Source organism: Girardinichthys multiradiatus, chromosome 11 (assembly GCF_021462225.1).
Source record: "Girardinichthys multiradiatus isolate DD_20200921_A chromosome 11, DD_fGirMul_XY1, whole genome shotgun sequence".
Classification (NCBI taxonomy): Eukaryota; Metazoa; Chordata; class Actinopteri; order Cyprinodontiformes; family Goodeidae; genus Girardinichthys; species Girardinichthys multiradiatus.
In genome coordinates this window covers 23,651,991-23,673,753 of record NC_061804.1, presented here as the reverse complement: position 1 = coordinate 23,673,753, position 21,763 = coordinate 23,651,991, and the positions used below count along the sequence as shown (strand labels likewise).

Below are 21,763 nucleotides of genomic sequence, written 5' to 3'. Positions count from 1 at the left end.
CCAAACAGTTCGATTTTGGTTTTATCTGACCAGAGCACCTTCTTCTACATGTTTGGTGTGTCTCCCAGGTGGCTTGTGGCAAACTTTAAACAAGACTTTTTATAGATATCTTTGAGAAATGGCTTTCTTCTTGTCAGTCTTCCATAAAGGCAAGATTTGTGCAGTGTACGACTGATTGTTGTCCTATGGACAGACTCTCCCACCTCAGCTGTAGATCTCTGCAGTTCATCCAGAGTGATCATGGGCCTCTTGGCTGCATCTCTGATCAGTCTTCTCCTTGTTCAAGATGAAAGTTTAGAGGGACGGCCGGGTCTTGGTAGATTTGCAGTGGTCTGATACTCCTTCCATTTCAATGTGATTGCTTGCACAGTGCTCCTTGGGATGTTTAAAGCTTGGGAAATCTTTTTGTATCCAAATCCGGCTTTAAACTTCTCTACAACAGTATCTCGGACCTGCCTGGTGTGTTCAGAATCAGAATCAGAATCAGAAAAGCTTTATTGCCAAGTACGTTTTTGGACATACAAGGAATTTGTTTTGGCGTAGTCGGTGCAATACAGTACAAATTAAACAGTATAAACATATCTACAATATAATATAAATATATGTGCACAGTTTTAAGTGAGTGAGAGTAAATATAGAGCAGTATAAGATGCAAGAGCAATACAACAGTGCAGGTGATCATTGTGCAAGTAAAGCAGTGCAAGTAAAGCAGGAGTCCAAGCTGAGCGTTAATGTAACACATAGAGTTACAGGTTACAGGTGTCCTGTCAGCAAAAAAAGGGGGGTGTGGGGGAAAGGGACAGTGTCAGGGTGGTTTCCGGGCTTTGTTAACCAGGCTGGTGGCAGATGGGAAAAAACTGTTCTTGTGGCGTGAGGTTTTGGTCCGGATGGACCGCAGCCTCCTGCCAGAGGGGAGAGTCTCAAAGAGTCTGTGACCGGGGTGGGAGGGATCAGCCAGAATCTTCCCTGCCCGCTTCAGGGTCCTGGAGGTGTACAGTTCCTGGAGCGACAGTAGACTGCAGCCAATCACCTTCTCAGCAGACCGAATGACACGCTGCAGCCTGCCCTTATCCTTGGCTGTAGCAGCGGCGTACCAGATGGTGATGGAGGAGGTGAGGATGGACTCAATGATGGCTGTGTAGAAGTGCACCATCATAGTCTTTGGCAGGTTGAATTTCTTCAGCTGCCGCAGGAAGAACATCCTCTGCTGGGCTTTCTTGATGAGGGAACTGATGTTTGGCTCCCACTTGAGATCCTGGGAGATGATGGTTCCCAGGAAGCGGAAAGATTCCACAGTGTCAATTGTGGAGTCACAGAGGGTGATGGGGGCAGGTGGGGCTGGGTTCTGCCTGAAGTTCACAACCATCTCCACTGTCTTTAGAGCGTTGAGCTCAAGGTTGTTCTGGCTGCACCAGTCCAACAGATGGTCCACCTCCCATCTGTACGCAGACTCATCACCATCAGAGATGAGTCCGATCAGGGTGGTGTCGTCCGCAAACTTCAGAAGCTTGACAGACTGGTGACTGGAGGTGCAGCTGTTGGTGTACAGGGAGAAGAGCAGAGGAGAGAGAACACAGCCTTGGGGGGAACCGGTGCTGATGGTCAGGGAGTCAGAGACGTGCTTCCCCAGCCTCACGCGCTGCTTCCTGTCAGACAGGAAGTCAGTGATCCACCTGCAGGTGGAGTCGGGCACACTCAGCTGGGAGAGCTTCTCCTGTAGCAGAACTGGGACGATGGTGTTGAAGGCAGAGCTGAAATCCACAAACAGGATCCTGGCGTAGGTTCCTGTGGAGTCCAGGTGCCGGAGGATGAAGTGAAGGGCTAGGTTGACTGCATCATCTACAGACCTGTTGGCTCTGTAGGCAAACTGCAGGGGGTCAAGGAGGGGGTCGGTGATGTCTTTTAGGTGTGAGAGCACAAGGCGCTCAAAGGACTTCATCACCACAGAGGTCAGGGCGACGGGTCTGAAGTCATTAAGCCCTGTGGTCCTTGGCTTCTTGGGAACAGGGACGATGGTGGAGGACTTGAAGCAGGCTGGCACATGACATGTCCCAGTGAGGTGTTAAAAATGTCTGTGAAGACTGGAGACAGCTGATCAGCGCAGTGCTTCAGGCTGGCTGGTGAGACAGAATCCGGACCAGCAGCTTTCCGGGGGTTCTGTCTCCTGAAGAGTTTGTTGACGTCCCTCTCCTGGATGGAAAGAGCCGTCCTCGGCGTGGGTAGGGGGCTGGTGGGGGGGAACTTCAGGGTGGGGGTTGGAGGTGCCAAGGCCCCTCTTGAGGTTGGAGAGATGGGGGTGGTGGATTGTGGCTGCAGCTGTTGGGGGGCGTCGTGGGAGATGGTTGCAGGACTGTCCCTTTGTCTTTCAAAGCGGCAGTAGAACTCGTTCAGGTCGTTGGCGAGGCGTCGGTCGTTGATGGAGTGGGGGGCTTTCGGCTTGTAGTTGGTGATTTGCTTGAGCCCTTTCCAGACAGACGCAGAGTCGTTGGCTGAGAACTGGTTTTGGAGCTTCTCAGAGTACAGTCGTTTGGCCTCTTTCACTGCCTTGCCAAACTTGTACTTTGCCTCTCTGTATATGTCTTTGTCCCCACTCCTGAAGGCCTTTTCCTTATCCAGTCTTAACCTTCTGAGTTTAGCTGTGAACCAGGGTTTGTCGTTGTTGTAACTCACCCTGGTGTATGATGGTACACAGCTGTCCTCACAGAAGCTGATGTAGGAAGTCACAGCCTCTGTGTACTCGTCCAGACTGTTGGTAGTAGTCCTGAACACATCCCAGTCTGTACAGCCTAAACACGCCTGGAGATTCTCCACAGCCTCACTGCTCCACTTCCTTGTCGTCCTCACAACAGGTTTGCAGAGCTTTAGTTTCTGCCTGTATGCAGGAATCAGGTGGACCATGATGTGGTCGGATTGGCCCAGTGCAGCACGTGGGACGGCGTGATAAGCGTCTCTGATGGTGGTGTAACAGTGATCCAGAATGTTGTCCTCTCTGGTCGGACATTTTATAAACTGTCTATATTTGGGGAGTTCGTGGGTCAGATTACCTTTGTTAAAGTCGCCAACGACGATAACTAAGGAGTCCGGGTTGGTCCGCTCCACACTCAGTATCTGGTCGGCGAGCATGCGCTGTGCGACCTGCACGTTAGCTTGCGGCGGGATGTAAACACCGACCAGGATGAACGAAGCGAACTCACGGGGGGAATAGAAAGGCTTACAGTTTAAGATGAAGGCTTCCAGGTCTGGAGAACAGTGCTGCTGAATCACTGTCACGTCGTTGCACCAACCACTGTTGAGGTAAAAACAGATTCCTCCACCTTTCGCTTTGCCGGAGAGTTCCGTGTCTCTGTCCGCTCTGTAGAGCTGGAATCCTGCCAGCTGCAGCGCAGAGTCCGGTATTAATCCACACAGCCACGTCTCCGTGAAGCACAAAACTGCCGATGAATAAAAGTCCCTGTTTTTCCCCAACAACAGTTGTAGTTCCTCCATTTTGTTGGGAAGTGAGCGCACGTTAGAGAGAAATATTCCAGGTAACGGTGTTCGTAGTCCACGCTGGCGAAGACGTACCAGCACCCCAGCCCGTTTCCCTCTCTTCCGGCGTTTCACCGCGTGAACAAAGGTGAGCGCACCTTTGACCAGAATGTCCATAAATTCCAGAGCAGTAGGCAGAAAAGTGGGAAATAACTCCTCTGGTGTAGTAGCCCTGATGTTCATGAGTTCTTCTCTGGTGAGAGAGCTCCGGGTACCATCACAGAAGACCGTTTTAAAGCAAAAAACAAAACAAAACAATGCGCACCAACACGCCGAGGCGACCATCTGCGGCGCCATCTTCTCTTGTCATGAAGACCATTTTCTTCTTTTTTTTTTTTATTTATCTTTTCTGCATTTAGCTGTGGTGAAGTACCAGCAATTAATTTAATTAATTAAACAAATAGTTAAATAGTTAGATTTTTTGTAAATACAGTAATTATTATTTAAAAATCTGTTAAATATTAAATACATTATTATTTATTTATTAAATTAGCACACTTTTAGCCCCTAAAGGTAATCACTTGGCAGGACTTTGATTACAGAATGAAGTTGACATGCTGTGCACAGTCATTCAGATGTATGTTTATTTGATAAACCACAGTAGTTTGATTTATTTCATGGTGCATGGCAACATAAAAACCATGAGATTTTGAGAGATATTGAAATGTGATTATGAATAATTAGTTTGTAAACTGACACTTAAATACATTTATTTTTGTTGTCTCGGATTGTTTTTTTTTTTTTCAGATACCATTATATTTTTATTTTTATTTGTTGGAATGTGGCACTTATGGCCTTCCATAACCTGTACGTTCAGTAATCCCCTGTTATTAACATTTCATTTCAAGTATGGTTTAAACACATATTAAATAAAAATAAATCTGAGCACATATTAAATGAACGCGCCCTGCTTTTAAATGTCAAGTGACTACGGGCGTATGGCACGCGCTCCTAAACTCAAACACTCTCGCGCTTCAAAGTTCCCTTTGATCTGGACCGCTGGTCGTCGGTGAAAACGCAGAAGGGAAACATTATTTTACCGTGGTTGCTGCTGTGCGAAAGAAATTGGCGCGGAATTAGGAGCACTGCGCAAACAAGATAGGTAAGTACAACATTATTTCCCACGTTCGGGCACTATAAACGTGTAAATGACTTAGACTTAGCCTAATATTCAGGTTTACTATAGCTCGCGCGTAAAGCATAGTTTATGGTTTGACTTTATTGGTATTGCAGTGTTTAAAAGATCCAGGGCTGCATGTTGTGTTTTAACGGTGAAATGACTCATGTAGCCTATTAGGGCAAACTGACTGAAAGCTCCTAGAATTCAATGTGTGTTGGTTAGAGATTTTTATTCATGTTCTACATTTAATAACCTCTATTCCAGACTCCATAAGAAAAACTCAACATGTTTTGAACCAAATACTTGCGGTGATGGGAGTCTTGGATATCTCTAAGACAAGCAACAAACCTTTGATTTTACTGAAGTAGTATTTTTATGTAGTGTCACATTGTCCCTCACCTTATCAATATGCCCCATTGATTTCCACTGAAATGTTTTTTAATCTCACTGCCATTTCAGTGTAAAACAATTAATTCTGAAATGCCATCATGTTATTTCGAGATATGATGGGGCTTAAATCAGTAGCCTGACCTAAAATAAACTACTTTTATTTAAACATCAGAGAACATCTGCAGTCACCCATAAAAAGAATGTCACTCTTTGTTATGAACAAAGCCATCCAAAGGAACCTAAGCTCTGTGATGACGACAACTCCTTGTACCCATTGTGAGGATTAAAGGAAGAGGAGGACCAACCTAAAAATGCAGAAAACTTGTGTTTATTGTTTCATACTACAAGCTTCCTGTTTTTCATAGCTCAGTAGAAAGACAACACTTTTTCAATGTCTTTGTCCTTTTGAGACTGCAGCCTTTGTGAATGATTATGTTTTTCCAAACAAATTTAATTTTTGATTTGTGATTTGTAGATGTGAACGTTGATGGGATGAGATGGTCATGTGGTGTAGAAGGAAGAAGGGACACAGACATCGGAATGCCACAGGCTGTCTCGCCGCTGCTCTTCCTTCTGGTGCTCGTAGGATATGGTGAGTGTTGCAAAGACTATCATCTTGATTATAATGCTGGATTTTTATCTAAAATTGTTGTTTTAACCTGTGCTAGCTTAAATTGATTGTTGCATTATTTGCACGTATTTCTTTCTTTACTTTAGATAGGCAACATATTAAGTTAATTTGCATTTGAGCCATGTGTTCACAGTAATTTACATTAAGCAAAGCACATCTGTATTATTGCAGGTGTGAAGCCTCTCATCGACTCTTACAAACATAATTCCTGCCGTTGTTGCCAACTAGTTCAGTCTTTCTCATTTTATCATAGAATATTTTACCAGAAGGCTTCTGGTTTGACCATTGGAGCAGGAGCAAATAGTTGAAGCTATCAATTTTGGAGCATGGGGCTTCTTTCTTGGTCAGGACCTTCTCAGCCATTTGTGATTTCTGATTTCAATTGGATGCTCCAACAAGATAGTGATTGTCAAAAAACACATTACAGCTGCTTTTGGAATAGGTAAAGCAAACCTCAACCAAAATTTTATCTAAAAATGTGGATGTGGATGTTCTATGGTGGGAAAGCAAACAATTTAAATGAACCTCTATCAATTATGCCAAGAAGAGTGGTCATTTATTGAGCTAGAATAATTCGAGAACCCTGTCAATGACTGCACAAAGCGTGTGATTTCTCAGCAACCTGTGTATATACATATCTATATCTGTATATATCTATATATATCTATATCCATATAAAAGTGTGCATCATTTCTTTGTTGTAAAAATGACTAAAGTTGTATCTTGTAAAATCATCCAATCTTGGAAAATAAATGGTCTCTTTTAGCAGCAATGCAAAGGTGGTCAACTTATTCTAAATATTTTTTTCTTTAATTTTATACTCTCTTTCTGGTAGCTATTGCAGGGCTCAGCATATGGCCCTCATTCCATGTTGCCCTTAGTAACGGGAGTGTATTTGTGGACTTCAACGCCAAATCCAAAAACAACACCATCAGCAACATAAGCCTCTCTCTAGTCAACATGGAAACCAATACCTCAGTTCTGTCCAGGACCCTCCCCAGCAACAAACTGGTCGGTAGGGAGGAGTTCAATTGTTCCTGCTTCCTGTATGCAGGAACTTTCCGCTTCCTGCTGAGGCAGACCAGCATCACTGCTGTTTCTCATGCTAACAGAACGGATGTCAGCAGCACGGAGAGCTCAGCCTCCTGGTGGAGCTCTGAACTGCAAGTGCAGTGGCCCACTTTTCACATTTCTGTGGAAAGAGCAGGAAACCATTCCGAATATTTTCAGGCAAGACAATAAAATCTATTTGTCAAATTTATTAAATATTATTTTGCTTATTTACTGTGGAATGATCAGAAAAAACATAATGAATTGTATTCACGTCTTTTATTGGTTCTTTCCAGGTTGGGTTATCCACTAATGAACACTTTCAGACTTGCTCCAGCGTCACTGACCCTGCCCTCTTTTTAGAAGTGAGTTACATGGAACACAACCAGGTAGGACGAAACACCATTGACAAAGTTCGAGCCCAAACACGGAAACCGATCAAGCCCCTTCGTTCGCAGAGTGTTGAGCTACCCTGTGCTTTCCCCTTCACTGAGAGAGACTTCATAAGAGTGGCTCTAGAATCCCCTCATACAGTCCAAGAAGTAAAGACCTCTGGACCTCTTTATCTGTCCCGTATTTTCTCCTACAAACTACTTGTGGACAACGTAAATGCCTATAAAAGTGGTTGCATGGGCACAATGACTGTTAAGATGATAACCCCACCATGTACTCATGTCAATGGGAAAATACTGCTGTATAATGCAGGTCTAGGAAGGGGGGTTGATAGTACCTCCCCTGTGATGGGGTTTGGACCAGAGGAATCTTCTTCTTCTCCGATGGCATTTAACTGGCTCACAGAAGAGGAAAATGAGACTGAATTCAACTGCTCTGTTTTTTACCCAGGAAGACATAAGTACTGCTTCCGCTTTGTTTTCAACGTCAGTCGCTCCCCTAGTCCAGCACATACATGTCTGGTGGTTTACAGAAGTACAGGTGAGATTTAATTGATTGATGAAGGCATGTTTCACTGCTATATGAACTAAAAATAACAGAATTTCTTTCTATAGCTTAGCTGTGTCGGTTGAAGGTTAACTCATGCAGCACCTAAAACTCAGCTGCCAGCCAAAAACCTTGTAATAACCCAAATATTTTAAAGAAATTGCATGGATACACTTTTATAGCTTGTAAATATGAATGAGCTGAAAGTGTATTGGTTACAACAATTGCAAACACAACATTCATCATTGAGGCGGTGCTTTCCAAAACTATTCAAACCACAAACTTCAAGCTATTTTACTGTGAATTATATAATAGACAAACTCACGTGAAGAAAGCGATAAATGGTTTTTGTGTTTTTTACAAATACAAATCTGAAAAGTGTGGGATCCGTTTGCATTAACCAAGCTTTACTCTAAATACGATCTAGAGTGACGAGTTGTGTTCATTAGTCACCAAATTAGACCATGACCTAATTAACTGCTCGCAATTTAACCTGAGTATAAATTCAGATGTTCTGTAAATGCCTCAGAGGTTTGGTAGGGAAAGTTTTTTTTAACAAACAGCATGAAGACTGCAGATAGGTTGGGGACAAAGATGTGGAGAAGCGTAAAGCAGAGTTAGGCTATAAAACAATATCCCAAGCTTTGATCACCTCTCACACCACTGTTCAATTCATCATTCAAAAATAGAAAAAAGTATGGCATAACTGCAAGGGGCAAAAGTGACAGACAAACATCAACTGGCGCCTTTAACACACATCGCAAACATCCTGTTGAAGTGTGGTGGGACTTTGCTTTGCTTGAAACCTACCAATAAAAAGCTGTCCATCTAAACTGACAGGCTGGAAAAGGAAGCAGCCTCTGGTGTATGAGGCATGCAGTGCACTGGCATGATGAAAGAACAGTCTCTATGCTTCCCGGAGGACTGTGGCAGTAAGTTCTGTCAAATCAGGTTATTACACAATTATGTAAGCAGTGGTTTCCAAGCTTTTCACCTTCTGAACCACAAAGTAACACTGGAAGACTATTGGTTAAGCATACAGCCAAGAAGCTCAATTGTAAACCAGGAGGAGCAGCAGACATCTCAGAGAGCTCAGGTGGGATAATAGGTTGACAGGACGTAACTGTCCTTACTAGTGGAGAGGCAAGAAGAAAGCTATATTTAAAAGAAAGCAATAATAAGTTCAGTTTTTAGTTTCCCACTATTTATGTAGGGGACAAAGCAGATGTCAGAAGTTTTCTGGTTAGATGAGAGCAAAATTACCCTTTTTAGTCTACATGCAAAGCATTATTTAGCAGATAGCCAACACTGTGCATTAAACTTAACACACCATCCCCACACAGAAACACGGTGGGGGCTGCATTATGCTATGGGGATATTTTTCTCCAGCATGAACAGGGAAGCTGGTGACAGTTGAAGGGAAGATCGATGCAACTAAATGCAGGACAATCCTGGATGAAGACCTGTTACGAGGTTGCTAGTCAGTCAGTCAGACAGACCTACAATAAAATGGTAAAATATCTTATTTGTCAAAAGCAATTGCTCATTGGTTCCTCATTCTGCCTGATAAACCTAAAATGGCCTCATAGAGGAAGAAAGTTTGACTTGCTCACATGTTTGTTCAAGATGCTGTATTGTAACACACAAATATCTAATATAAAGAAAAGTAAAGTAAGAGATCGTTATTGTTTTCCATGCAGCTGAGGTTTAAACCAAGCCTTAAAAACAGTATCAATAGAGCTTATGAGTGCAGTACACAAAATTAGACATTGTGATTTTCTTCAACACTTCATTCTACACTACCATAATCCTTCTTGAGAAGTTTAAAAGTCACTGTAGAAAATGTGATGTAGCCAACCTGAAGCTTTTACTGTACGAATCTGTATGTGTGTTCAAATTTGAATTGCAGAATCTTGGGGGCCGTGGCAACCATGGAGTGTTTGCAGTGTGAGTTGTGGAGAGGGAGTGAGGGAAAGAGTACGTGAGTGTTTGCTGCCTTCTGGTGTGCAAGGCATGCAGTGCACTGGCATGATGAAGGAACAGTCTCTATGCTCCCTGGAGGACTGTAACAGTAAGTTCTATCAAATCAGGTTATGACACAATTATGTATTCTCTAAAGCAGTGGTTTCCAAGCTTTTCACCTTCTGAACCACAAGGTTACACTAGAAGACTATTGGTTGAGCATACGTCCATTACTGGTAAGTCAATTTGAGTGAGTATAATGATACAAATAGCATCAAACCAGCTAGGTTTTTTTTTGAAAAAAGTACTTTTAATCTGACAAATGAGCCTCATCAGAATGCATTTTCTAATCTATTGAATATGACTGTATAATGTTTTTACTGATTTACAAGTAATATTTTTCATAGGTGCTAGTCATTTCAACCTATCCTTACTTTTACCCTCTGAAGTTCTGGTCATTTGGTACTCAGTGTTTTCAGGATATAATATAGATTCGTCTGCAGCAGCAGATTTCGCTTTAACTGTGTGTCAGTTCAGACCCACTTGGGGGACATTTCACACTTGCCTTGGCAACCGAGGAGTTAAAGTAACTTTCTGTAATAGGATATTGTAAGAAAACACGTTTATGTGACTCCAAAAATCTATCAACAGAGGATTGCTTAGAACTATTTTGGTTTTACTGAGGTCATATATCTTAAATTTCATAAATGTCACAAGGCCACAACTTTAAACCTAAAGATAATGGAAATAGAGTACAATAAAAAGACTTCACACAAATAAATTACAGTACATGTGAGGTTCACACATTTTATGACTAATCATCTCAATAATTAATTTAAATACCTTGCTAAAAAGAAAAACAAACCTACATGTAATAATTTTAGTAAATTTGTATATTTTCTGTTATGGATGAAAAAAGGGGGCGAGAAACCAGGGTATTTTTAATATGTTTGTATATTTTTTATACTGCTGTGACATTTATAGGATAAAGATGTTTTTATCCAAATAACTTTATGTCCAGACCCCATTTTTAGTAACTACTACACTGGAGCCCAGAGTTGTGAGAGTTTAATTTATTACCTACCGCACTGCACATCCGTTCCCACTTCTATTCCAACTTTAAATAATGAAGGGAAGTTGTACCTAAGGTAAATGTTTTTTTTTTGTTTGTTTTTTTTTCCTTAGTGTTACCTTCTCCATCTCCAACTCTGCACTCTGTACCAGGCGGAGAATCCCCCCTTGGTGGAAACATGATTGTGGTTCTGGGTATTTCCCTCTGCTTGGCAGTGATTATGGCAACTGTTGTGGTGTCTGTGTGGAGAAAGCTTTGCCAGACTCCTCAGTGTAGCTCGGTCCACAGAGGCTCCGTTCATTCACCTGGGGGGCGCAAACTTTCAGATGAGGCCTCCATCTGTGGCCACAGCCTCCAAAGGCCCAGCGTATCTGATGGTCATTGCCCATCAGGGGCAGTCATTTCCCAGAAAGAGAGACCCTCACTGGGAGCTCAGCCTCTCTCACCACAGCCACTGGTGATCCCACTTTCACAGGATCCAGAAAGGCTGTCTCCCACAGGTCAGAAGGTGTTGCCACCAGTATTTGGGTACGTTCAAACATATTTCTTGTTATATTTTATATCAGCTTGTCACACATTTTTATTTCAACAAGACACCATATTCTCTAAAGCTACCGCTTGGCTCAGCAACAACTGAAAGAGATGAAGAAGCAGGGGTTAAAAGAGGCCACGCAGCTGTACCACGTCTCTTCAAGCCCTGTCCATGACACTGTGGTAGAATCGTGTGCCTCACCCACCACCTCCCCAATTCCTTCACCTACTGGATTTGCTTGTTCTACTCTTCCTTTATGTTTGCAGGACAATGGTAATCAAAGCCATTTTTGTACATCAACTCCCTTGTCTGAGCTTTCACAACAGACATTGGGGGTCACATCAGACAGACTGAGTCCTAGAGTGGAATTAGTTTTGGGTCCTCCTTCTGTCTCTGGGAGGAGCTCTAAATGGCGTGATCGCACGGCTGACTGGGTGGAGATGGTAGAGAGGAGTAAGATGCCAGGTCTTAGGGGAGGAGGAGATGCAGCACCAGGAAATAGTTACCACAAGAATCCAAACTTCAGACGGACCTCAAGCTTTAATGACACCAAACTCCTTTCGACTTCTTCAGCTCAGTCCATGCAGTTTAGAGAAAGGAGCATGACCCAGGTCACCTACCCAGATTTATTACTTTTTATCTACTTTTCTATCCAATTTATATATTCTGAAATGTATTGATGCAGGATCAATTAAGATGTTTATCCACCTTGTCCTTCTCAGGTGGGATCTCGGACACGTCCAGAAGGAAGTTCTTCCACCAAAGGGAAATGGGAGAGACAGCCTCACCCCTCTTACCCCATCCCGGAGCACAGAGTCTCAGACTGGAGTACAACCAGAGCCCAGAGTAATGACCAGAGGAAGGCTTGGGTGGAGACAGCAGCTTCTTCACGTAATAATCAAGTCAAACACACTGGAACAAACACAAACAACTTTTCAATATCTGAGAAAAATGCTAAAGACTTTAGTGGAACTGGGGAAAGAAAGAGGCTTGCCGACCCTGGAGGCAGAGTTGCAGAGTTGGTCTCTGGTATCGGCGGTCCATCCCTTACACGTCCCTGGTCTCAGGAAGTGAACCAGCTGGGTGTAGGCCGAGCTGAGTGGGCTGAGCAGAACTGGAACCGCCGAGGCCCATCGCCCATCCAGAGGAACATCCTAGCTAGAAAACTGAAAGAGGCTCAGTCCTGTTCTGGGGCCAAAGGACGCCAGCGAAGCTCCAGCTTTAATGTCTCATCATCTGATCAAAGGAAAGATTGGTGCCACTCTCTGCCAATGTCTAGGGACCAGAACCTCAGTGGTGGCTCCCCTTACAGGCTGAGTGAGGCGGAAAAGAGGATGCTCGACTTGGATCTGTCCACGGTCTTTGTACACGAGAATGAGTAGAAAATCAGTTATCGCACTACCATGTTAAAATGTTTTCATATGTTAGAAAAACAAAAGTAGAACAACAAGCGACTCATTTTTTTTATTTTATTTTTTTATAGATTGGTTGTAACATTTCCCAGGTATGATGAGCCTTTTCACTTTTCTGCAAAGGTCAAACACAAGCTAGATCAGCAACAGTATTCAAAATGCAACAGAAAAAGGGTTTATGTAAACTTTAAATCTACAGTTTTAGTCATGCTGTGAAGTCACAATGTTTATTATAGTAAGAATTATGGCATTTTCTGCTCCTCGGGGACCTTTAAAATTGGGATTCTAATTTGTGTAGAAATGGGCAGTTCTAATGATATGTGCACAGGTTATAGTATTAAACAAGAATTGTGTTTATATATATATAAATATATACATATATATTTTTTTTATGTATACATTTTTTTCACATTAAAACCACAAACTTTATAGTATTTTGGTTTGGTTTTCAAGCTTTTTTTTGCAATGAAACGCTGACCTCAATACTACCACCTTTTGCTGCAATTGAAGCAGCAAGTCGTTTCGGGTATCCATCTTCCAATCAACTCTGAGTAGCTTCACTGTTCCTGCTGAAGAATCCTCACCACCAGGTTTCACCATAGGGATGGGGTGAGATTTATACATTTTTGAATACCACATATCCTTTTCTTTCACTTCATTACTATGCTCTAATTTGTGTTCTTTGAATCACATATAATCCAAATGAAATATATGAAGAATGTGGTTGTAATGTGATAAAATGTATAAACAAAAAGTAAGGAGTATGAATACTTTTGCAAGTCACTTTAAATAGGAACACTGGTGAAGCAATGTAGCTAAAATACTGTTTGTTTTAATATCAGATAATTTTAAATTAACAGAAATGTTTACTGGAAAAAAGTATATAAAACACTGTTCTGTTGATATTAGCTATTACTTTCAAGAGGGAAAGCAAAGGGATCAATTAAAATATGAAAAAGCAAAACATCCCATTTTCTTTACTCTTCGATCAATATGTCACCTATGACTTTTAAATATCCCCTGCTCCACTTCCTGCAATGTCCAAATAAAACAGAGGGCGCACCTTCATGGTGGTGTGTCTAAGAGAATACCAAAGGCCTTTCCATGTCCCCCACACCACACCATTGTCATACTCAGCCTTGTACTTCCCCCTGTGATAGAACTTGCCATTTAGGTTGGCTGCATGACACCTGCAGATAGAAAGTATTTTACAGTCCTAAAGGGACAGTGGACGGTATATATATTTTGAAACACATTTTAAAAGTGCCCAAACTGAGGAAAATAATACCTGTTGAACCACCAACCAGCCTGATTCTCCTTGGCACAGCTTCCCTGAAGGAAGCGGTCATTATCCTGAAAACATAAATCATCATGTCATCGTTATATAATTTGTGCACAGTCAAAAATACTATTAGCAGCGCTTTAAAAACTCAAAAAAGGGGATATAGATGGCTGACCTGATCTCCAGTGCTGAACTGCATCCCACTAAGGCAGGAAGACCACTGCTCCACCATCCCCGCACCACCAGTCAGAGCATCGCCAGCTTTCCCACTGTACTGCCCATACTGGAGACGATACTTATCCTAGAGGGGGAATTTGAAAAAGGCCTGTCTGTTTAAAGAGATTATGGTGCTTCTCACAATAAAAAATAATAAAATGTTTTTGTAATTACAGCTTCATCTGTGATCCTAAAGTTTTCATAAAATGCATAACTTCTCTTTCCTTGCCAGTCCATGAGATCAATCTTCACCAGGTTATTGCCTGCAGAGGCAAAAAGAGAAAAGCATTTTTTTTCAGACATAACACCTAGGAAAACAGCAGATTCCAAAAGTGTACACAGCCCTGTCAAACTGCCAGGTTTTGTGGTTCGTTCAAAAAATAAAATCATGAGAAATTGTTTTAAACACGTTTCCAAACTGTAATGTGCAAATATCAAGTATAATTCAACTAAAAAAACAAAAACATTTGTTAAAATGAAAAAATAACATCAGAATGCAGCAATAACCTGGTTGCATGTGTGTGGACACTCTTACCTCCAGCTAACTGGTAACGATTTTGCCTCAACCACACAGCTAAAGACTGTTGATGAATACCAAAGGTCATACTGAAAACCCTTTGCTGCCCTTTAGTGTTCCAGATTATGTCTGATTTAGCTACAAAAGACCTAAATTTCTATATATTGTATGTTTTATATTTTAAATTAACAGTCGCTATTTAATTTAGCATCTCCATTGGACATAGATTTAGGCAATGTGGGCTGGAACTAATACTTTGTTTTGTCCACCTTTTGAAACAATATTAGCAATCAGTCTAATTAGCCCTCTATTCTACCAAAAGTCCCAGGATTTAAATACTTGGGATTTATTTACCTGGGTAAAATTAATCTCAGGTTTTGTGTGCTACTTTGAAAGACTGTGGAAAATTCAAATTGGCCTAATGACGTATGGGGAAGTTGTGATGAAAACTGCACTACACCTCTTGTCCAGCAGATGGCGGTACTATAATTTCTTTTTTGTTGCAATCATATCATTCCATGTCGCCAAATCAAAGTCCTGCTGAATGTTTTCCACTGGAAAAACGCTCAGAAGAACCTGGATCTGGAAAACAACAACACGAAGATCTTAAATATAACGGGTGAGCGGAAATCAAAACACTGTGGGCAAGGGCCCACCAATCACTGTTGCTCTTAGCAATCCCGGGATAATCTAGAAGTCCTACCCCCAGACCAGGACCTTTTATATGGGAAAGTGTGCACCAGGGAAAATGAAATTACCCTGGTAAAACTGTGTCGAAATGTACGGCAGGCTTTCAAAATCTTGGGTAATGGCTGACAGTCACTGCAAAGGAAAATGGGTTATCAAGTTTTCACCTTCCATTGGCGACAGTATGTAATGCTTAGTTGCATCCTTTAGCTTAAGCCAAGGTTTGGGTTCAAAATTATCTCACTGGATCAAGGTATAATCGTGAAAATGGAAAAGTGAAAACAGTCACGTAAGTAGTAAGTAAGTGGAGAAAATACGTGGCAATAGTGACATTGCAAAACACGATGAAAGGAAAAGACAGGAACTGGTTAGGGAGAGACAGACAGTAATTATCAAGCAGCTGAAGATCTTTCAAGGACTGGTTGTGTTTCTCATTGGTCAACTATCTTCAGTGTTCTTTGTATGTATTGACTAAAGAGTAGGGATGAAGACAGAAGCCTTTTCTTCCAAAGAACACATTTAGGCCAGGCTAAAAACCTTTGGGAGAATGTGTTTTGGTCTGATGAAACTTTTGAGACACAATTCCAAACAGTATGCATTGGGAGCACCAGGGGTTACATTTTCAGATGAAATGGGTGTTTTTGTAAAGATGAATGAATTTATGAAAAGTAAAAAAAAAAAAAAAGTTACTTTTGGCCCTAAAGGGTCTTGCTAGAAAGCTGAACATGATGAGGGATTTTATATTTTAGAATCACAGTTAGTCCAAGATTACTCCAATAAACAAAGGAATGGATTCATGGAAAAGAAGAAGAAATAATATTTGTTAATGAAAAGGGTGTTTTAATAAAGAAACAAGTTCATGGGTGTGCACACTTACGCAATCAGGCTATTGCAGCTTTTCTTTTTTATTTTTGCCACATACATTTGTTTTTCAGTTAAATTGTATGACATATATACTATATGTTGTTTTAACATAAAGTAAATGACAAGATGTTTTTTTCATGGTTTCACATTTTTATGTCACAAAACCTGGCATTTCATCAGGGTTGTGAGGCTTTGAGAGCCACTGTATGGATAGGATATTGTCATTGTTTCTAACCTTCTGACAGTAGAGAATTCATGTGATCATTCCCCAACCAAAACTCATCATTCCACAACTTGAAGTCTCCAAAACCATCTTTGTAGTCCACCCAGTCTCTAAAAGAAGGATTGAACAGATATTTTACCTGTGACAAATCTGATGCATCGACTCTGTAAAAGTTTTGTTTTTTCTGTCACAAAATGAAGTATATGAGCTATTTATGTGGTAAGGTACAGTACCTGTTAAAGTCAACTTTTCCATGTCGACGCCTCTGAAAAACCGTCCAACCTCCTCCATCCGCCATGTCACAGTAGACTAAAAAAGGCTCCTGGTGTAATTTGGGTCTGATGCGGTAAAAGCCGCTTGGTGATCTCAGTCTGTCAAACACTTCAGAGCAGTCTAGGAAAAACAACACAAGAAAGATCTTAAAGTTGTAATTCGTGATATATGACTTTTAATGCTTCTTGTTCAGGTGAAAAGGGTCACTTAAGTTAACTGAAAAACCTATTATTTTTGTGAATACAAATCAAGCATAACATAAAGTAAATGAAAAATGTTGGTTAGTCAATTATTGTTTAAAAGTCTGATTATATGTTGGTTTGTTTTTATTTTGTTTGTTTTGTGTGCTGTTGTTAAATAGTCTTTTTTTTAATGGGCTGGTTATATCTTAACAGTCAGTCAGTCATTTTCTACCCCTTATTCCATAGTGGGTCACGGGGAAGCTGGTGCCTATCTCCAGCAGTCTATGGGCGAGAGGCGGGGTACACCCTGGACAGGTCGCCAGTCCATCACAGGGCAACACACAAACAACCACGCACACACTCATTCATACACCTAAGGGCAATTTAGAGAGACCAATTAACCTAACAAGCATGTCTTTGGACTGTGGGAGGAAGCCGGAGTACCCGGTGAGAACCCTCGCATGCACGGGGAGAACATGCAAACTCCATGCAGAAAGACCCCCGGTCGGGAATCGAACCCAGGACCTTCTTGCTGCAGGGCAACAGTGCTACCAACTGCGCCACCGTGCATCTATCTTAACAATAGAGTGATAATAATAACATAATAATAATTATATTAATAACTATAAATGTAAAATAATAATACAGTAAAACCAGTTTAAAAAAACAGTAAAAAAAGCATTAACAATGGTAATAATAATATTAATATGAGGGACATAGGTTAAATTAAAAGAATAATTAAGTGTAATTTTGTAAAAAAATCTAATCCATGTAAAAATTATTTTATATACAATAGTGAAAAATCTGTTTTCAAATTTTGTGAACATTGATTTTTTTTAAATTGTTTTCTTACCTTTGTCATAGACTATCAAATTTCCAGCTGGTGGAAGTGGTTTCATCATTGCTTTGTCCAAGCTGCTGTTGTGCTTTACATCGACGGAGGGGTCAGTCTGAGGTTTACTGTCGGATACAGCAAGCTGAAGTGGTCTGAAGTATCTGTGCTTCTGCAGATGTTCAACCAGCCAAGTCATGATCAACACTTTATTCTTCAGTTTCCTTATGTTGCTCTTGAGATCTTCAGTCTCTGGTCCGCAAACATCGCTTGTCTTAAATTAGGAATCTTACAGTTTGAAATTGCAAATGTTTTTAAATGCAGACATTTGCATGATCAGATGTTGATTCAATAACAGACAGGTACAGGGGTTGGACAATGAAACTGAAACACCTGTCATTTTAATGTGGGAGGTCTCATGGGTAAATTGGACCAGCCTGGTAGCCAGTCTTCATTGATGGCACATTGCACCAGTAAAAGCAGAGTGTGAAGGTTCAATTAGCAGGGTAAGAGCACAGTTTTGCTCAAAATATTGAAATGCACACAACATTATGGGTGACATACCAGAGTTCAAAAGAGGACAAATTGTTGGTGCACGTCTTGCGCAAGTCTTTGTGATGTATCAAGAGCCACGGTATCCAGGGTAATGTCAGCATACCACCAAGAAGGACGAACCACATCCAACAAGATTAACTGTGGACGCAAGAGGAAGCTGTCTAAAAGGGATGTTCGGGTGCTAACCTGGATTGTATCCAAAAAACATAAAACCATGGCTGCCCAAATCACAGCAGAATTAAATGTGCACCTCAACTCTCCTGTTTCCACGAGAACTGTCCGTCGGGAGCTCCACAGGGTCAATATACACGGCCGGGCTGCTATAGCCAAACCTTTGGTCACTCATGCCAATGCTGAACGTCGGTTTCAATGGTGCAAGGAGCACAAATCTTGGGCTGTGGACAATGTGAAACATTGTCATTCCTAAGACAAATTGATGCTGTATTGTCCGCAAAAGGAGGCCCTACACCATACTAATAAATTATTGTGGTCTAAAACCAGGTGTTTCAGTTTCATTGTCCAACCCCTGTATATCCCTCTTAGAAAGCAGCGCAAATTACTTACATAAAGATGCCCAGGAGCTGCTATGGTGGGGCAGACCAGATGCAGCATCAACACTGCTAGAGGATTCAGAAGCAGCACACTTTCAGCAATATTTGTCTGTAATGAAAAAAAATACACTTTATGTATACATTTAATAGTTATCAAACACTCTTTATGAAACAAAACTGCATCATGCCTACCTTCATTTCACAACGTTTCCTTTTTGTTTTCTCTATACTGTGTGTTCTTTCACCTCTGAAGCGTGTCAGTATTATTTAAAGGTGGGGTTAGTTCTGCATGGTCCACATTAGGTGATTCAGACCTGAACAATCCCGACAAACCCTGAACTCAGACCAGTTTTTTTTTATTTTGCTACTCAAAGATGGCGGCGGTTGTAAATCACAGCTGATCTAAGAGCTGACCATGTCCTGTTGGACATAAAGTACTCAGAAAACTTCATTCCTTACATACTGTTCCAGTAGAGCTGTTTGTACGAGTTTCTTTTAACATCATGCAGCCTTGGAATCAGAAATAGAATCAGGATTTTTACATTCTGCGAAATGGTGTCATATTGCAAACCAATTCAGTTTTACAATATGCCCTTTTAAAATAGTGTTGATTGATCAAAATGCTGCATACATAAGACATATTAACAGTACCATATGATTTGCTAACTGACAAGTGTTCATCAGCAAACAAGAAAAAAACATGGGAAATAAGTCATTAAAATAAAATACACAATAAAATGTGTATAACCCATTGGAGTTTCTAAAATCAAAGAAACTGTTGTTCTTGTTGTTGCTTGAGGATATACAGTATGCACTACCTAAAATTATTCACACCACACTGCAAATTGGGTTTGATGGCTAAATATATGTGCTAGGACCTGTTTAAGATACACAAATCAACAAAATATTAAAGATATAAATATATTTTTCATAGAACTGAAGTCAGGTAACTACAGTATGATGGCCACTGTTTATTTAACTTTTAACTTACCATGTACACTTCTGTGTCTCTCAGAAGATTCTGGATCTTTATTAACTTTTTGTATTCCTGATATAGCTTGTTGAACGCAATGAACGATCACTTCTCTACACTTCTGGGCAATTATCTTTACTTCGCCACATTTAAACCATGGAGTAAAACATTGCCATCAACTGTGCCAATAAGGCCCTTGATCGGTTGAGACCATACATCATATGCAAAGTTGTGCACTTATCAGTTGGTTAAATAAATTTAAATCTTTAGTTTATTTTTTTAATTTTGCTATTACAACATAGTTTATTGATTTGTTAAAATAAAATATAATAAAACAAAACAGGAACAAAACTTATCAGACATGGAAAACAGTCTTCAAAAAGGACAATATGTTGAAGTAAAAAAGTATTATTCCCTGCTTCCTTGGGATCATATCAACATTCTATCTTATTTACATCCAAAATAAAACATATTCTACCATCCCAAATTTTCTGATTTCAGGATTAAACAATAAAATATTTTTTTATTAACAACAACCATGCATCCCATGGACAGAAAAAGTACAAGGAGCAAATCTAATCACTACCCATCCTTTGCTAGATCTCCCCAAAATGAATATTAAAAACAAAGAAAAGATATTTCTCAAAAATCATACCCCTTTTACATTGTCTTTGGGATATACCAGTATAATTTCCTGTCAGAAACAAATTTCATTGTAAAATGAAAATATTTTTAAATCTAAATTGTCCAATAATTTTTTATTTATCTGTACAGGGCAACTTATAGTTGTCGTTTCAACAGGTTATCGTGCCTAGGCTGTGGATCTTCGCAGTTCCTCCAGAGTTACCTTGGGCCTCTTGACTGCTATTCTTATGAATGCTATTCTTGCTAGGCCTGTCAGTTTAAGTGGACATCATTGTCTTTGCGGGTTTGCAATTTTGCCTTCCTCTTTCCATTTATGGATGATGGACGAAATAGCAAACTGCAAAATGTAAAAGAAATGTTTTAAAACCAAACCCTGCTCTAAACATCTCCACAACTTCATTCCTGACCTGTCTGGTGTGTTCATTGGTCTTCATGATGCTAATCGCTCTAATATTCTCCAACAAACTTCTGAGGCCTTCAGAAAACTGTTATAACTATACCGAGATTAAAGTTTACAGAGTTGGACTCTGGTTACTAATTGGACTTTTAAAAGCAACTGGATGCCCTGACATTTGTTTAGGGGTATCGAGGTAATGGGACTTGAGGACAAATGCACATTGCACACCACACTTTTCAGATTATTTGCAAAAAAAAAAAAATTGAATGAATTATTTCTTTTTACTTTATAGTTACTACTTTGTGTTGGTCTACCAACCACAACTAGTTGCCCTGACTTTTGTTAAGGGTATCAAGGCAATGGGAGCTGAAGACAAATGTGCGCCACACTTTTCAGAGTTTTATTTTCAATACAAAATAGCAAAACCATGTACTATTTTCCTTCTACATTAAGTCCCGTACACTAACCGTAACATCACAAATAGAAAAAGTTAAAGGGCGGGTGTGAATACTTTTGGAAAACGATATATGCGCAGTCGTTAAACTTTCAGTGAAGCCTGTAAAAGATGGCTTGTTCAAACACCTGGCGAGGTAAAAAAACAACAACTTGCCTTTAGATTCAGGACCTTTTGCTTTTGTTTATCAGAAGTGATCTGCTGGGGTGCTCTTTAAGAGGTAGGAGCAAATACAGGTCCTTCTCAAAATATTAGCATATTGTGATAAAGTTCATTATTTTCCATAATGTCATGATGAAAATTTAACATTCATATATTTTAGATTCATTGCACACTAACTGAAATATTTCAGGTCTTTTATTGTCTTAATACGGATGATTTTGGCATACAGCTCATGAAAACCCAAAATTCCTATCTCACAAAATTAGCATATTTCATCCGACCAATAAAAGAAAAGTGTTTTTAATACAAAAAAC

General features: G+C 40.5%; 2 protein-coding genes across 6 annotated transcripts; one reads left to right on the top strand and one right to left on the bottom strand.

Moving 5' to 3' along the window:
- The first annotated feature begins 4,483 nt into the window (after positions 1–4,483).
- Positions 4,484–13,070, top strand: LOC124876586 (thrombospondin type-1 domain-containing protein 1). 3 transcript variants are annotated; one of them, XM_047379495.1, is made up of 9 exons: positions 4,484–4,630; positions 5,514–5,630; positions 6,505–6,899; positions 7,016–7,652; positions 9,568–9,729; positions 10,806–11,220; positions 11,304–11,406; positions 11,491–11,835; positions 11,947–13,070. In XM_047379495.1, the coding sequence occupies exons 2-9, from the start codon at positions 5,531–5,533 to the stop codon at positions 12,604–12,606; spliced, it is 2,817 nt and encodes a 938-aa protein (XP_047235451.1). In that variant the 5' UTR covers positions 4,484–4,630; positions 5,514–5,530; the 3' UTR covers positions 12,607–13,070. The 3 variants fall into 3 exon arrangements, with proteins under 3 accessions (XP_047235451.1, XP_047235449.1, XP_047235450.1); XM_047379493.1 differs by having other exon boundaries at positions 11,304–11,835; XM_047379494.1 differs by lacking the exon at positions 4,484–4,630 and having other exon boundaries at positions 5,399–5,630; positions 11,304–11,835.
- Positions 12,680–19,156, bottom strand: fgl1b (fibrinogen like 1B). 3 transcript variants are annotated; one of them, XM_047379496.1, is made up of 9 exons: positions 19,011–19,156; positions 18,832–18,927; positions 17,734–17,986; positions 16,659–16,818; positions 16,438–16,535; positions 14,309–14,397; positions 14,094–14,219; positions 13,925–13,989; positions 12,680–13,826 (listed from the first exon to the last, which is right to left on the bottom strand). In XM_047379496.1, the coding sequence occupies exons 1-9, from the start codon at positions 19,014–19,016 to the stop codon at positions 13,646–13,648; spliced, it is 1,074 nt and encodes a 357-aa protein (XP_047235452.1). In that variant the 5' UTR covers positions 19,017–19,156; the 3' UTR covers positions 12,680–13,645. The 3 variants fall into 3 exon arrangements, with proteins under 3 accessions (XP_047235452.1, XP_047235453.1, XP_047235454.1); XM_047379497.1 differs by having other exon boundaries at positions 17,734–17,962; XM_047379498.1 differs by having other exon boundaries at positions 17,734–17,884.
- Positions 19,157–21,763: the final 2,607 nt, after the last annotated feature.